Here is a 16,346-nt window from a genome sequence, read left to right as displayed (position 1 = left end):
ATAAGATTACTGTATAAACTTGGAAAGCTGCACAATCTTATAAAGGGTGTGGCTGGATCACGAAGGGAAACTACACTGTTGCGTGTGGTTGTTCAACACATACCACAACCACGGCTGATCAAGGCAGACCAGATCAGGAGGGAGGGTTACTGCCTGCTCTCAGTTCTTCAGATGTTTTATCTCAATAGGTATTTTGGACTACAGATCCCATCATTCCTGACCACAGGCCATGCTGCCTGTGGCTGATGGGAACTGGAGTCCAGCAACATTCTGGAGGACAACATCGCTCTCACATTGATCTGACAAGTAGAGAGGAGGGAGATGTTCTCCTCCACCAGGGTGCTAGACTAGCTGGAGGGATTAAAGTTGAGGCTGTTCTGTTCCTATCATCACTTCTAGTCTTCGCCTGTCTCACAGGTGAGCATCACAGCTGAAGAAGGATAGTGGGGTGGCTACTTTTCCACCACAGAAGCCCAAAATCCTCTGCATCAAAGCAAATGTAGTGACTGTAATTACTATCTTAATTTCTCTTTATTCCACCTTGTCCTCAAAGTCGAAGGGCTGGGTCATTGGGTATGTGTGAGTGTGTGTTTTTTCTGCACACATTTTGTCCTTACAACAACCGTGGGACCCCAAATGTTGTTGAACTACAACTCCCATCACCCCTAGCTAGCAAGGCCAGAGCTCAGGGATGATGGGAGTTGTAGTCCAACAACATCTGGGGACCCACAGGTTGAGAACTGCTGAGTTAGACTAAGAGAAATACATACTGGCCTTTGATCACCCAGAATGTTTCAAGGGGAGGAGTTTGAACCTAGGTTTCTCCCAGCTGAGTCAAACGCTCCAACTACAGCACCCAAACTGGCTGTGTCAGCGATTTTTAATAGCATGGTTAATAATAAAAAATGTTGATAATAATGATAATAAGAGCGTAGGTGGGTGGGATTCAGCTAATATTTGTGAAATTAGGGAATCAGGGCTAGGGATGTAGCCATCTGTCTATTTCAATTTCTCTTTTTTAAAAAAAATCCCAATTTTAAGCTCAGTTCTCCGCGCTTTCTCATCAGTTTGTGATTTTTTAAGTCCTCGTGAAAATTCAGCAGCAATATGGTGCACATTTCTCCTATGTATTTTTTTACAATTTTATGTGTTACTATTATTATTATTATTATAACTACATCTATATCCCACCTTTTCTCCAAGGAGCTCAAGGTGGTGTTCGTGATTCTCCCCCTCCCCAGTTTGTTCTCACAACAACCCTGTGAGGTAGGTTAGGCTAAGAGACTGTCACTGCCCAAGGCCACCCAATAAGCTTTACAGCTAAGTGGGGATTTGAATCCAGGCCTTAATCCAACACCTTAACCACTGCACATCAGCTCCCATTCTATGTAAATATATTTTGGGTAATAACACATTTGAGCAATGTATACTTTTCCTAATATAATGGAACATTGGTTCTCAAATGCCTCAGTACGTAAACATTTCAGCTCTCAAATGCTGAAAACCCGGAAGTAAGTGTTCCAGTTTTTGAACATTTTTCGGAAGCCCAACATCCAGTGCGGCTGTCAGCTATTGTTTCCAGGACGCCTGCACCTTGGTTTTTTAACGTTTCAGAACTCAAACGGACTTCCAGAATGGATTACGTTTGAGAACCAGTATACCACTGTATTTGTATTTTCCCCGAGATAATGAGTTTCTTCCTGTTATTTTCACCAGTATATGCATTTTTTAATGCAGTGTTTACCTTAGCTCATGCATTTTTGTACACATTACTTGCCCAGAGGACTGCACTGCGAAATTCAGAGAAGTGCAAATTTCAAAAGGATGGATGTTTGTTTCATGCACGAATTGGGCTGAATCGCCTTTCAGTGCAAACCGAATTGAATTTTCCCACTATCCTTAATCAGGGCTTGTTATTTCATTAAGGAACCCCTTCCTTCACTCTCCCCTCCTTTGCAATTCTGTCTACCCTCAGAGACGGAGAATAGGGGTCCACTTGTCCCCATCCCTGTCCCCATCCCACCCCCCGATGTGAAATGAGGCTGTGTTGCCAGAGCAGAAACGTGTGCTGTTTGAGCCGGTCTATTTTGGGCTGTTGTCAGGAACAGGAGAGGAGGCTGCTTTCCCTCCTACAAACACATGCCAAGCGCTGCTATTTTGGAGCTGGCGAAGCAGCAGGGACCTCCTCCTCCCCACTCCTCCTCCTCCTCTTCTTCAGTTTCTGGGGTGCCAGAAATGTAAGGAGGTAAGAAGAAGGGCTGACGCTTTAACCCACTGAACCCCAAACCCAGTCCAGCCTGGGGGGTGGGGTGGGGAACAGGGGCATCCCTCCGTTCAGCCTGCAGCCCTAAACCATTCTATGAATTTATATACAGTCATACCTCTTGTTACGGTCGGTTCAGGTTATGTCTTTTCAGGTGGCGACCCAGAAGTACCGGAAAGGGTTACTTCCGGGTTTCGCTGCATGCGCAGATGCGCAAAATGACGTCACGCACATGTGCAGAAGCGATGAATTGCAACCTGCGCATGCGCAGACTCGGGTTGCGTTCCTATCAGGTTGTGAACGGGGCTCCGGAATGGATCCCGTTCGCAGCCAGAGGTACCACTGTAGTGCATTATAACACACACACACACACCAACTCTTCGCCCAAAAAAGGCTCGCAGAACAGCTTGCATACAATCAGTTGAAACAAGGCAGTCTCTGCCCCCTCTCAGGCCTACGTTCTAAAAGACAAGGGACAAAAGGAAAGAAGGAAGCGGAGGGCAGAGGGGAAAAGGCAAGATCAGGCACCAGCTCTTTAAGCTCTTTCAAGTCCAACGCTCTCTGTCTGCAGCAGAGATACCCCACAGGGGCACCGATCCGATCAGGGAGGTTTGCAGTAGAACTAGAAGGAAGAAGCCCTCGTCGCCCTGCTTCTTTTGCCTTAATTTCTGTTACCCAGGGCTATGCTGCCTCTGCCCATGGAGCCCCTATTCTGCCATCATGGTCAATAGCCATTAATAGGTGACAGCCTCCAAGACTTTGTCCAATCCAAGGCAACCAAAACAACATTGCTGGGCAGTTTCAGTGAGCTCCTTCTGGTGAGGATTCTAGTCAGCTATATGAGAATAGACCTAGATATACAATTCTGGGTCCTTCTGGCCTCCCCCCACTCTCCTCTGTGCCTGATCTGGTATGGGGAGGGGGGTTTTCTGGAGCAGAGTTGCTTTCCAAGACAGGCATAATCTACAGTCATACCTCATGTTACGGACGCTTCAGGTTACGTGTTTTCAGGTTGCAGACTGCGGCAAACCCAGAAGTACCGGAACAGGTTGCTTCCGGGTTTTGCCACTCACACATACGCAGAAGCACTAAATCGCGCTTTGCACATGTGCAGAAGCACCAAATCGTGCCCGCGCAGACCCGGCGCTTCAGGATGCGAACGCTGCGGGTTGCGGACGTGCCTCCGTCACGGATTATGTCCGCAACTCGAGGTTCCACTGTACGTCGATAGAACTATATAGCCGCATTATTAAACCTGTAACTTTAAGAACTGGCACCCGACCTTGATCTTCCCCTCCTCCCTCCCCATCCCTCTTTCCTCATGTGTTGTGCCCACTCGGAAAGCCTTCTTGGCTGGAGAGCAGGCGATAAATGCTTCAGATGCTATGTCCTGATCCTTGAGATTGAACCCGGGACCTTCTGCACCCACAGCACATGCTCTACCAGGAGCGCGGAATGAAGGCTGTCATCAAGCGCAATGCTTCCAAGCCACCTTTTCTCTCTGTGTCTCGCCTCCTTACAGGCAGGTCTCTGAAGCCACGCAGCAAGCAGAGAGCTCTTAGTGGCTGTCTGCAGTTTCAGCAGGCAGCCTTTATCCAGAACAACCAAGTTCTGCTTTTCCCAAGTTGAGAGCATGGGAAATTGCCTTATATTGAGTCTGACCGCTGGTCTACTTAGCTCAATATTGCCTGCACTGATGGACAGTGGCTCTCCTAGGGTTTCAGCCGGGGGGTGGCATGTATTCCCTGCCCACCTGGAGATTGAAGAGCAGATACTCCTTGCATTACCTATGTCAGAGGTGCAAAATGCAGAGATGAAGTTTGTCCTCCCTGCTTTTCCATTCTCTCTTTCCCCACCCCCTGAGCAATGCCCACATGACCTCTGTCCCTCTGCTGGGTGCCAGCTGGATCCCTTCCAGGCCCTCTGGGCAGGATTCTGTGTTCCAGGCCCAACAGACTGCCAAGGTGCTGCTGCTGCTGCTGCTGCTGCTGGGGAATTGCCAAGCTTGGTTACTCCCCTGGCTGCTACATTGCCATGTGTGGGACTTTGGCTTCCCAGGATTTTGCCCTCCTGAACACAAGGTCAACTGAGTGCTTTGCAGACACCTCCATGGGATGGAAAGGAGTTGATGCAACACTTTGGGTGGCTCTCTCTGCTGTATGTTCCTCTCCTGTTTTTCTTCTGCCAAAGGCCTCCCTTTGCCTTCCCTGTCTTACCGTTTGCTTAAAGCGGTTTTTGCAAAGCGGTTCTCCAGCCAACAAATGTGTACAAAAACCCACCTGCTAAGGTAAAATGCACACGAGGATGCATATATTCATTAAAAAATGCTTTATATTAGGGGAAATTGCTTTGAAAAAATATGTATACAGTACATGCATTAGACAAAGTTTCGTGCTGAAGTGTGTGTGTGTGTGTGTGTGTGTGTGTGTTCGTTCGAGTAAAATGGTGACAGAGTTTTATTCGTTCGTTCGTTCGTTCCCTTTTTCTCTCCTTGGCCTTTTCCCCTTGTGTGCTGTTGTTGTTTTTTAGGATTGTACATAAGCCATTGTGGGAGCCTTTTTTTGGCTGAATAGCGGGATGCAAATGCTCAGAAAAAATGTAATTAACAAATCTGCACTAAAACGCCTCATGGATTTTTATGAGGATTTTTTGCAAACTACTGTGGAGAACTGAATTTAAGACGAGAGAAGTGAGAAACTGTGATTGACAGGTTCTCCAGCGGCGTAGCGTGGGTTGTCAGCACCCGGGGCAAGGCAAGTAATTTGCGCCCCTTAACCCGTGGATTTGCGCCCCCTAACCCTAACCCCCAGATGTTGCGCCCAGTGCGGCTGGCCCACCCCTGCACCCCCCACGCTACGCCACTGAGGTTCTCTCATCCGTACTTCTTACAAACGACATTATGATCATATACGCACCATCAGAGAGTCCTGAATTTATTTGTTTGTTTGCCTGCTTATTTAATATTTAATTTGTCTGCCGCACCTTTCTCCCAAGTAGGAGAGCCGGTGTAGTATAATGGTTAGAGTGTCAGACTAGGAACTGGGAGACCACCAGGGCTCCAATCCCACACACTGCCATGAAACTCACTGGGTGACCTTCGGCCAGTCACTGTCTCTCAGCCTGACCTACCTCACAGGGTTGCTGTGAGGATAAAATGTGGGTGTGGGAGAGAAACATATGCCACTTTAAGATCATTGGAGAAAAGTTGGGGTAAATACGCAGTAATAAGCAGTGCTTTTTTCTGGGGGTACGCAGCGGTACACCTACCCCTAAACATTTTGTGAATCTTTGTACTTTTGTCCATTTACTATATTTATTTTTCCGATTTGAACTATAAAATGGTGATTTTATCCAGTCAAAATGAGAGTACCCCTAAACAATTTTTTTTAGAAAAAAAAGCACTGGTCATAAATAAATACAGTAAGTTTGCATTCATTCATTCAGCCTTTTGGATTCATTTAATAGGTGAGGGGAAACTCAGGGCCATGCTGGAAATCCAGGGGCCCTCTGTTCTAGATAAGACAGAGTCTGATTGCCTTAACTTACTTTTCGAAAGGGAAAGCTCTTTGCACATGCACAGAAGCGCCTTCTCTGTCTCTTCCCCACTCCTTTCGCCATTACTTCCATATTCTAGGACTGAGCCTGAACGCTTGAAATCTCTTGGCGGAGCCCAAGATATTAATACCCACATCTGCTACAGAGCCTTTGATCCTGTGATAGCAGAAATTTCCCACAGGCTTTGTCAGCTACTGCTAGAGTTGGCACTCATTCATTTCTGGCTCTCAGAGTAGGAAAAAGCTGGGCACTGGCTTTGCTTTGTAGGCTCTGTTTCTTGATTCCCACCACCACCACTTTCCCCCCAGTAAGGAACCTTCCCCTTAAGCCTTGCTCCTGCTCAGCAAGTATTGACAAGGGATGTGTCAGGGGTTTGAGGTTCCCTGCAAGCTGTGGGTTTAATGGCCTGAAATCTTTATGCCCGTGATCCCAAATCGTGGGGAGTTTGAACCCCCTTTCTCTTTTGCCTTTGTTTGTTCCCCCACCCCACCCTTGGATTTGGCTGTGTTTGCATATCCACCCGACCCGGAGTTACCACATTCTCACAACCAATGCATGTTCTTCTCTCTTGACAGAATTCCAAAACTGTGCAGGGCCTGACCGGCCTCCGGAACCTCGGCAACACTGTGAGTCCACTCCTCTCTCTTTCCATCCCTCTCCCCCCTCCACTTGGGTATATCTGCACTGGGGTGGGAGAACTGAGATCACATTCACACTGTGAATGCTACCAGTTCAAAAAGTCCCGTGGCGTTCCCCCCAAAGAATTATGGGAGATGTAGTTTGTTAAGGGCCCTGAGATTCCCATCACAAAGCTACAATTCCCTGAGTTCCCTGGGAAGAGGAACTGATTGTTAAACCACACTAGTAATTGTAGCTCTGTCGGGGGTGGGGGACAGAGAGGTCTCCTAACAATTCACAACACCCATAACAAACTGCAGCTCCCAATAATTATTTGGGGAAAGCCATGGACCTGTTTAAAGTGGTATGATTCTGCTCTAAGGGTATGGTATGATTGCAGCCTGAGATCTGCTGCTAGGCCTCTGCGTGATTTGAGTAGACCAGAAAGGGGCTTCTGATGCCTAGTGTCTAAGAACAGCAAGATCCCGAAAGCTTAAACCGCAAATTGCTGGCGGGGGGGGGGGGGGGGGGCAACAGACACTTGGGATGGGGTGAACCCGAAGTGGGTTTTCACGTGAAAGGATTTGTGAGTTTTGATAGTGGCGCTGATCACACGCTCCTGGGCTGAGCCTACACTCTGCGGCACACCCTTAATTCTTAGTTTATGTATACCCAGTTAGGTCACTAATTTGCCCTTGGCTCCTATTGGCGAGCTGTGTGGCATTTCAGCATAATAAAACCAGATATATGGATTGTTTGCATTGCACTCGCAGTGATAGATCCAGACCACCCCTTCAGTTTGCCCACACTTCCTTACCCCCTCCTGGGAACACTGCTATTTAATGCTCAGTTGGAGCAAATGACAATCTGGGTCTTTCCCGGATTGCCATTTGTTCTGATCTATCACTAAAGAGCGGGTTTACGCTGGAAAAGGAGCAGAGCAAAGGGAAAACTTGGTTGTTCCTCCTCTTCCTCCTCACTTTATTTCAGCTATTGCCCCATAATGCAGATGGCAGGACAGAGGCAGAGCTAGAGTAGCTTGTTGAAGCCCACCTCGTAGTGAGATCGCGGCGGAAGCAAGATTCAAAGGGAGAGCTTTCCGATTCCTATAGCTGAGCCTCTGAATCGCAAGTCCGAACCAAAGCTCTCTGAAATGAACAATTTATAAAGCAGCGCAAGGTTAAACTCAGTCTCTGGGCTGGTCAAGCACAGAGATCACCCTGGTCTCATTGCTGGGCACTGCTGCTGCTGCTACCTCCTTGCCAAATTCACACTGCTTGGCTCGCCTTGCAGGGAGAGCGTGGCATGACCGCACCCCATGCAGCTACCTCTCAGTCCTCGCACATCAGGCTCCTGGAGCCCCAGGGTGATAGCATGCATGCGCTAGTTTGTATGGCATAATTACTGCCATTGTGATTCGCATGCCGCTTCCTTGTGTATAAAGGGTAAAGGGACCCCTGACCATTAGGTCCAGTCATGACCGACTCTGGGGCTGCGGTGCTCATCTCGCTTTATTGGCCGAGGGAGCTGGCGTACAGCTTCCAGGTCATGTGGCCAGCATGGCTAAGCCGCTTCTGGCGAACCAGAGCAGCGCACAGAAATGCCATTTACCTTCCCGCCGGAACGGTACCTATTTATCTACTTGCACTTTGACGTGCTTTCAAACTGCTAGGTTGGCAGGAGCAGGGACCGAGCAACGGGAGCTCACCCCATCGCAGGGATTCGAACCGCCGACCTTCTGATCGGCAAGCCCTAGGCCCTGTGGTTTAACCCACAGCGCCACCCGCGCTGTATAGACTATACACCCTTGTGTATAGACTCATAGAATTGTAGAGTTGGAAAGGGACTGTGAGAATCACCTAAGCCAAACCCTGCAATGCAGGAATATGCAGCTGTTCCCACACGGGGATCGAACCTGCAGCAACCTTGGTATTATCAGCGCCACCCTCTAACCAACTGAGCTGTCTAGGCACTGCATGTGTGCACACACACAAAATGTAAGAAGAGCCTGCTAGATCCGGCCAGTGGCCCATCTAGTCCAGAATCCTGTTCTCACAATGGCCAACCAGATGCTCTAAGGGACAGCCTGCAAGGTGCCATAAGAAAGCTGCAGAGATAGTGCAGGATAGTGCGCACCCTGGAAATGATCTCTTTCAGCTTCTGCCTTCTGGAAGAAGGTACAGGGTTATAAAGACTAGGACTAGCCGCCTGAGAAACAGTTTCTATCCGAATGCAATTTTGGTTTTAAACGCAGTGTAAGGTAGTCTCTATGGGAGTATATTGTATTTAATTATGGGGTATCAGAGTTTTAAAGGGACGTGGGTGGCGCTGTGGGTTAAACCACAGAGCCTAGGACTTGCCGATCAAAAGGTCGACGGTTCGAATCCCCGCAATGGGGTGAGCTCCCGTTGCTCGGTCTCAGCTCCTGCCCACCTAGCAGTTCGAAAGCATGTCAAGTGCAAGTAGATAAATAGGTACCGCTCTGGCAGGAAGGTAAACAATGTTTCCGTGCGCTGCTGTGGTTCGCCAGAAGTGGCTTGGTCATGCTGGCCACATGACCCGGAAGCTGTACGCCGGCTCCCTCGGCCAATAAAGCGAGATGAGCGCCACAACCCCAGAGTGGGCCACGACTGGACCTAATGGTCAGGGGTCCCTTTACCTTTTTATCAGAGGGCTAACCAGGGTGGGATAGCTGGGATAGCAGGCTTGTTGTTTTTTGAATGTCTGATGTAGATTTTTCCAATTTCGTTGTTCTGTATGGGATAATGACAATAAAGATTATCATATTGTAAGCAGGGTCTGAGTGCAATAGCGCTGTTCCCAACACGTGAGCCCCAGTAACAGGCGTTCAGAGGCCACATTGCCTCTAGCACTGTAATGAGAACATAGTATGTGGGAAAGTCGTGCGCACACAATGCCAGCTGAGCCAGTGCAGCCCGGCGGTCACGGCTGAATTAGTGGTGTGGCACTTCTCTGTGCCCGGTGGGTGGGTACCCCGCCAACGCAGGAAATTTTGACAGCTCTTTCCACCGCTGTTTGTCCCTCAGTTCCCCTTTGCTGTGGTGGGAATCCCCTGCCCTTCTGAAGGGCCTTTTTGCAACTGTCTCAGGAAGTGTGTCACCCTCCCACCCCACCAAGCCTCAACCGCTCAGGCCCAAACTCATGAAATTCAATGCTCTTTTAGGTTTAACATGCAATGCTTGTTTAGAGTTGTTTTTAAGTGCAGGCGCAAACACCTACATGTTGAATTTGGAGGAGCACTTAACCTCACAAGGCCTAGTTTGGGCCTGAGCAGCTGAGGTTTGCCCATCCGATAGGTTTCCACACCTGAGCCTTTCAGGAAGAACATTCTTTTCTCAAGGCAGTTCACATAATGTATGAAAGCGCAACGTCAAATGACAATAAATGCGTTTTTGAAAATGTTCCCCGTTGATAAAACTAGAAAGAAAACATTAAAAATGCAGCCGCCACACTATCAGATGCCTAGTCACATTTAGGTAAAGTGATAACTGTTAAGGCCCATTTGGAAATATAAGGGCCTGTCTTACATGGATTATTTTTTTATTTATTCCACAGCCTTGCCATCTCAGACACCCACACGCTATGCACACAGAACATTTATGACACTTGAACAGAGAATACTGGGATCTGTAGTTTACCCCTCTGAAGGTTATAGCACCCTTAAGAAACTATTATTCCCAGGAGTCTTTGGGGGAAGCCATGTGCTTTTAATGTACAGTATGGTGTGGATGTGATCACAGATATCTTAGTACAGGTGGACTTATACAGATTTTGGTGCTGGCCTCAAACTCAGGGAGGGTGGTGGTGGTAGAGGACAGGGGCAGAGGGGCAAGGCTGACTGCTAACAGAATCACAGCAGACATGGAGGGGAGTTTTAACCCTTTCCCCCCTGCTGCAGTCCTGGGGGAGGGGGACACCTCCTCTGAAGCTGCTGTTTGCTAAACTGGGAGCAGGAGAGAGAATCCACCCACTAGGACAGATGATAGCTTTCTTTCCCAGCACCTGCAGAAGAGGGTTTTTATTAGCCAGGATCACAGCAGGTGAAGGGAGGAAGAATTAAGTTATCAGTCCGGTTAACGGTTAACGACCAGCTCAGCTTCACCCACTATTTGCATTTAAAAGCAATGCAGATTTGTATCCCCTTTCCCCAGAAGGAGGAATCTTGGTTGAAAGACACACACATTGCAAAAAAAAAAAAGACTCCAGAGAATTCTATGAAATTATTTGTAGTATACTTTTCAGCCATTAAAGGACCCTGGCCCTAAGGGAGCTTTAGCAATAATAAGACATACATTGTCTATGCTTGGGAACTCTCTCCTGAGGGAAGCAAGCTCATCACTCCCACCATCTCTTTAATGGCCTTTTTTGTATATTTATATATTTTTTTTTAAAAAAAGAATCCTTTCCCTTTTCGGAAGGCATTTAGACTGCAAATGGCTGGGGTTCCTTTACTGACCTGATTCTAACATTCTCTTGTATTTTCTTACGGTTCTTACTGCTGCTGGATTATGCCAGTTCCTGCCTTCTGTTTTGGTGCTTTGGCTTGTAAAATTGCAAGTGATACGTTAAAAAGGTTTAATTTATGGTTTCGTTTCTGTTAGCCACCTAACAGAGCTCTTGGTGATGAACGGCAAGATGTATAAATGTTTTACATACCTAAATAAAGTTCTTAGTACGGAAAATCGCTTGCAAATATGTGTATAGTAGGCAAAATTGCATACCAGAATGCGCACATTAGGACGAATGGGCACTAAAACGTGGACAGATATTTATGATATTTGGATGGCGGGGTCACGATCTGTTGCAGAACTGTGGCCAACTGAATTTGAAATTAGGAAAAGAAAGTTGACCTATTTTGTCTGTCCTTACACTTCATGCATGTTCATTTGTTTGCCTCCTGTAGTGTTTTATGAACTCAATCCTGCAGTGTCTGAGCAACACCAAAGAGCTCCGAGATTACTGCTTGCAGAACCAGTACGTCCACGACCTGAACAACAAAAGCCGCATGCAGATGGCCCTCATGGCTGGTAAGGACCGTGACATTTCACACACAGGGCAAGCAGCCTTATACCAATTAGGCCCTTGGTCCGCTTGGCTCCATATTGTCAACACTGACTGGCAGCTGCTCTCTCCCCAGAGGTTTCAGACCAGGGTCTTTGCCAGGGGCAGATATGACTTTAAGGGCCCCCCCGAGAAGGGTGGGTTGGTTTTTGAGGCAGAAGGAAATTCAGTGCTTCCTCCGCAGCTGAGCAAAAAGAGAAGCGAGCCTCAAAACGATACAGAAATACAACAATAAGGATCTCTGATGAAACGCTAAATGGCTTTTCTGGGTTTCAGTTTTACCCTCTTCATTGTTCTGTCTCCTCTGCAGCAGGAGATAAACTCCAGTCATGTGTGGTGGACTTGATGAGTCTCCTGAATGCATTTCCTGCCTTCCCAGGAGTGCCAAAATGGGGGTGGACAGCCAGGCATCTGACAGGGGGTGCATCTCTCGCTAATGTGAGATCTCCATCTGAGACCCAGGAGAGCTGCTGCCAGCCAGAGTAGGCAGTAGTGAGCTCAGTAGACCAATAGTTGGACCTCTATTTATCTATGGGCTCCTCCCAGATAACCTGTTCACTGGCCAGTCATCTTGATTTACTTGCACAAAGCTTACACAGAGGTTAGACTATATCCTGATGTATTACGCATTCACTCTAATTTGTTTGCGGGATTATGGGTGGTATATTGCAATGAGCCTTTGTCCCACATCCATCCTGATTTGTTTGTAGGGTTTTATACATCTTCCCATGAGTCATTTGTTCATCTCGCAGTTTCCCCTCTCACCTTCCAAACAGCAGTCTGATCCTTTTTTTGCAAAGTGAATTCGTTATACTTGAGCAAGAGAGAGAGAGAGGCCATTTTAATCCACTTTAATTGTGCAAACCTAAATTTCCAGCGTGCATGTGATTCTCTTCCACAAAATAGACCGGAGGCAGCCTAAACATTTATAATATATTGCATTTATATCCCAGCCTTTTTCTCCAAAGAGCTCCCTCGCTCTCCATTTAATCCCCACAACCATCCTGCGAGGTAGGCTGGGCTGAGAGAGGCAGCCCAAGGTCACCCAATCAAGTTCATGGTCAAGTGGGAATTTGAACCCTGGTCTCCCAGCTCTCTAACCACTACATCACACTGTCTCGCCATATAATTGCAACTATAGTACTGCACAACTTGGGAACCACTTATCCATATTATATGACCTCTTGGGGTTCCCCCCCCCCCCAATTCACCACCTGCCTCTGTTTTCACACTCCCAGCTGGAATTGTCTATCCAGTTTTGGCATAGGGAAATTGTTGTTGGCATAGTTATTCAGACTAGACTTTAGGGTCTTTCAGATACATTTTGTGAAATAGATTCCATGGCAAAGCCATTGCCTTTCCCTGACAAACCTAACCTTCAAGTATTTTCTCTCTTTCTGCCCCCCACCTCCCCAATCACCTTCTCCCTTCCACTGTCCAGAGTTTGCCAAGCTCATCCAGGCATTGTGGACGTCATCCCCCAATGAATCCGTGAGTCCTTCTGAATTCAAGACCCAGATTCAAAGATACGCGCCCCGCTTTGTTGGTTACAAGTAAGAAATGTTACCACCTGCAGTTTTCCAATGGACAAAATTATTTGTTGGGTTGCAGGGGGTGGATTAATTAGTGGTCTCCAGATGTAGCCCCTCCGGTCCCTTTTGTTGTGCATTTGTGATACTTTGTGCATGAGATGGTATCAGGGTAGTTATACGTAATCCCACTTTCAATACTGTCTGCCCCTGCAAAAGGTTTTCAAGCGGCTATCCTGGTTCATGTCCAATTTGTGCGTGTCCTGTCACTTCTGGCTGAAATCCTGGGACCTACCACCAATGTTCCTACATTTTATTGTGCTGTAGAGCAGGACCGCCCTTTCAAGTGGCAGTAACGCCGTACAAGCATTGGGGAAACCATTAAATAATAAAGCGGAATGATGTGCAGACGTTCCAGTATAAATTGACGGCTAATGCAGTATTAATGTGTCAATGGCATGTTGCAGAATACACCTGCAAAAAAAACCAACCTCAGATATGCCTTTAGCTTGCACCAAGCTTTGGGCTCCTTTATGCCCACCCACCCAAAATAACCTGGTGCAGAGTTAGAGTAAGATTCATTTACCGTAATAGGAATTGCTTCAATGCAGGCATAGCTAGTGTCAGCTGATGTGAAAGGCAGTGGATGGATGTTTGCAAGGTAGGATCACAACCTTAGGAACCATGGCATTTAACCCTGCCTGCACCCACCAGTTCTTCCTGCAAAAGGTTTCTGTTTGCCCTGAATTTGGTCTCAGAAGCTGACTAGGAAGCCAAGTGGGTCTTAGGTTTCCAACTCTCATGATCCTATCTGGAAGACCTTACCTGCAGCTCTGATGGGGATTAGTTAACGCTTACCTTTCTCTTCTTTGCAGCCAGCAAGACGCACAGGAGTTCCTGCGGTTTCTCCTTGATGGGCTCCACAGTGAGGTGAACCGAGTGCTGGTGCGGCCCAAAGGCAACCAAGACAACCTAGACCATCTCACGTGAGTCGCAGAAGAGTGTGAACTGGGAAGAGCAGGCAGAGAAGGGGGGTGGGCTCCTAAAATGAATTATATTATTAGGGAAAGTTGCTTGCAGAAATGTATATATTGATCAAAACTGCATGGAAAGGGGCTTTTAAAAGAAAATAAAAGCTGCCAACTGATGTGGAAAATGTGGCTTCAGATTGGAAAAATGAGAAATTGTAACTAGGATATGGTGCCTGGCTTTGCTTTGCCTTTTCTCCATTGCAATCCCTTTTGTGTCGTGCGTATTAGATAGTAAGCTTGAAGGCAAGGAATGTCTTATGATGGACACTTGTGAAGTGCTCTGGGAGCAGTTGGCTGTTTGTTTGTTTGTTTTTGCCAAAGAGCAGGATAAAATTATACTTTAAGATACAGTGGTACCTCGGGTCACAGACGCATCAGGTTACAGACTCCACTAACCCAGAAATAGTACCTCGGCTTAAGAACTTTGCTTCAGGATGAGAACAGAAATCGCGTGGCTGCAGCAGGAGGCCCCATTAACTAAAGTGGTACCTCAGGTTAAGAACAGTTTCATGTTAAGAACAGACCTCCGGAACAAATTAAGTTCTTAACCAGAGGTACCACTCTACACAGTTGCCCCCACACCTCCTAAATGTATATTTACACCAGTCCTGTAGCGTAGGGTAGGGTGAGAGTGACTAGCCCAAGGTTGCCCCATGAGCTTTAGGGATTTAAGCTTGCCCAGTTGTAATCCAGCACTCCACACACCCCTGCAGTCTCTCATGTGAGTTCCCTTTGACCCTGGAAGAGCCTTGGATAGACTTTTTCTGTCTCCTTTTTTGCAGCGATGATGAAAAGGGCAGGCAGATGTGGATGAAATACCTGGCAAGAGAAGACAGCCGGATTGGGGGTAAGTCTTTGCCAGGAGAGCAGGGCAGGGGGGAACCGGTGGTCCTCCAGCAGCAGCTCCCAGCATCTGAAGGGCCAAAGGTTTCCCCACCTGTGACTTAAAGTGCAGCCCATGAGACTCCAGAACCATTACAGGATGAACTGGGAGTTAGGAGAAGGCATCAGGATCCCAGGTACGGGTGGTGGTGATTTCAGCTCAGAATTCTGAATGAGACAGGTGCCTTGTCCTGGCATTCCATGACTCGGCACATTCCCCACAGCATCAAGCATTGCACTGTGTGATTTCAGTTAACATTTTTAATTATTTTTAGATCTTACGCCACATCTCTGCACCATGCGTTCAAAGCAGCGTCCTACCACTTTAAGCAGTCTTGGCTTCCCCAGAGAATCCTGGGAACTGTAGTTTTTTTGAGGGTTCTGAGCATTGTTAAAGGTAAAGGGACCCCTGACCATTATGTCCAGTCATGACCGACTCTGGAGTTGCGGCGCTCATCTCGCTTTATTGGCCGAGGGAGCCGGTGTACAGCTTCTGGGTCATGTGGCCAGCATGACTAAGCCGCTTCTGGTGAACCAGAGCAGCGTACGGAAACACCGTTTACCTTCGCGCCAGAGCGGTACCTATTTATCTACTTGCACGTGCTTTTGAACTGCTAGGTTGGCAGGAGCAGGGACCGAGCAACGGGAGCTCACCCCATCGCGGGGATTCAAACCGCCGACCTTCTGATCGGCAAGTCCTAGGCTCTGTGGTTTAACCCACAGCGCCACCCACGTCCCTCTGAGCATTGTTAGGAGGCTGCTAATCCACTTGCAGAGCTATAATTCCAGAGTTGCCCAGGGGGAGAGGTCGATGGTTAAACAATTCTGGGAATTGTAGCTCTCTGGGGCAGAAATTGGTGTCCTAACAACTCTTGGTACCATTAATGAATGGTGCTGCTTTAAATGTCTGGTGCAGATGTGGCCTTAGATAGCAGGCCATAGGAGTTGGCATGTAAGTAGCAGGGGATGTGGAGTTAACCCTTTCACCTTCACTGCAGTTGATAAATTTACCTGCCCTTCTTCCATTCCAATGAAGCTAATCTTAGCCTAAGAGGAAAGCTTCATTTGTGCCAATTTTTTAAAAAATGATCTCACAACTATCACCCTCACTCGCTCTCTCACACACACATTTGCTATTTAAATGCTAAAAGTGAGATAGGTTAACTGTACTCAGCATCTAGTTTGTCCCTTAAGAGGCCCTTTCAAGTACAGTTTTGCGCAAAATTGAGCCTTGATGTGGTTATTTAAAATTTGCACACAGAGAACAAAGGCTGGCTTACGGTTTCATCTTGATCCATAGTGATTTGGCTTAGTGGGGCTGTTTTATCAGAGCAGCTTGAGAAGGCCTTGGATTTCAAAGCTTGTATAGAAAGATAAGGTGACCTG

At 47.4% G+C, this 16,346-nt stretch overlaps 1 protein-coding gene across 9 annotated transcripts in view; it reads left to right on the top strand.

Annotated features, from left to right (window-relative positions):
* USP2 (ubiquitin specific peptidase 2) overlaps nt 1–16,346 on the top strand; it is an 81,395-nt gene that overhangs the window by 57,900 nt on the left and 7,149 nt on the right. For all 9 annotated transcript variants that reach the window (XR_014558244.1, XM_083714031.1, XM_083714030.1 and 6 more), the window contains 5 exons: nt 6,394–6,444; nt 11,361–11,484; nt 12,960–13,071; nt 13,923–14,033; nt 14,861–14,925. Coding sequence is in view for 8 of the 9 variants with exons in the window: in XM_083714031.1 (XP_083570157.1) it covers nt 6,394–6,444; nt 11,361–11,484; nt 12,960–13,071; nt 13,923–14,033; nt 14,861–14,925 (463 nt within the window). In the remaining variant the exon portion in view is untranslated. The remainder of the gene's footprint in view (nt 1–6,393; nt 6,445–11,360; nt 11,485–12,959; nt 13,072–13,922; nt 14,034–14,860; nt 14,926–16,346) is intronic.

This window comes from Podarcis gaigeae, assembly GCF_964106915.1.
Source record: "Podarcis gaigeae genome assembly, chromosome: 15".
NCBI classification, from domain to species: domain Eukaryota; kingdom Metazoa; phylum Chordata; class Lepidosauria; order Squamata; family Lacertidae; genus Podarcis; species Podarcis gaigeae.
Note: the sequence above shows the minus strand (reverse complement) of the source record. Positions and strands in the feature narration are given on the sequence as shown.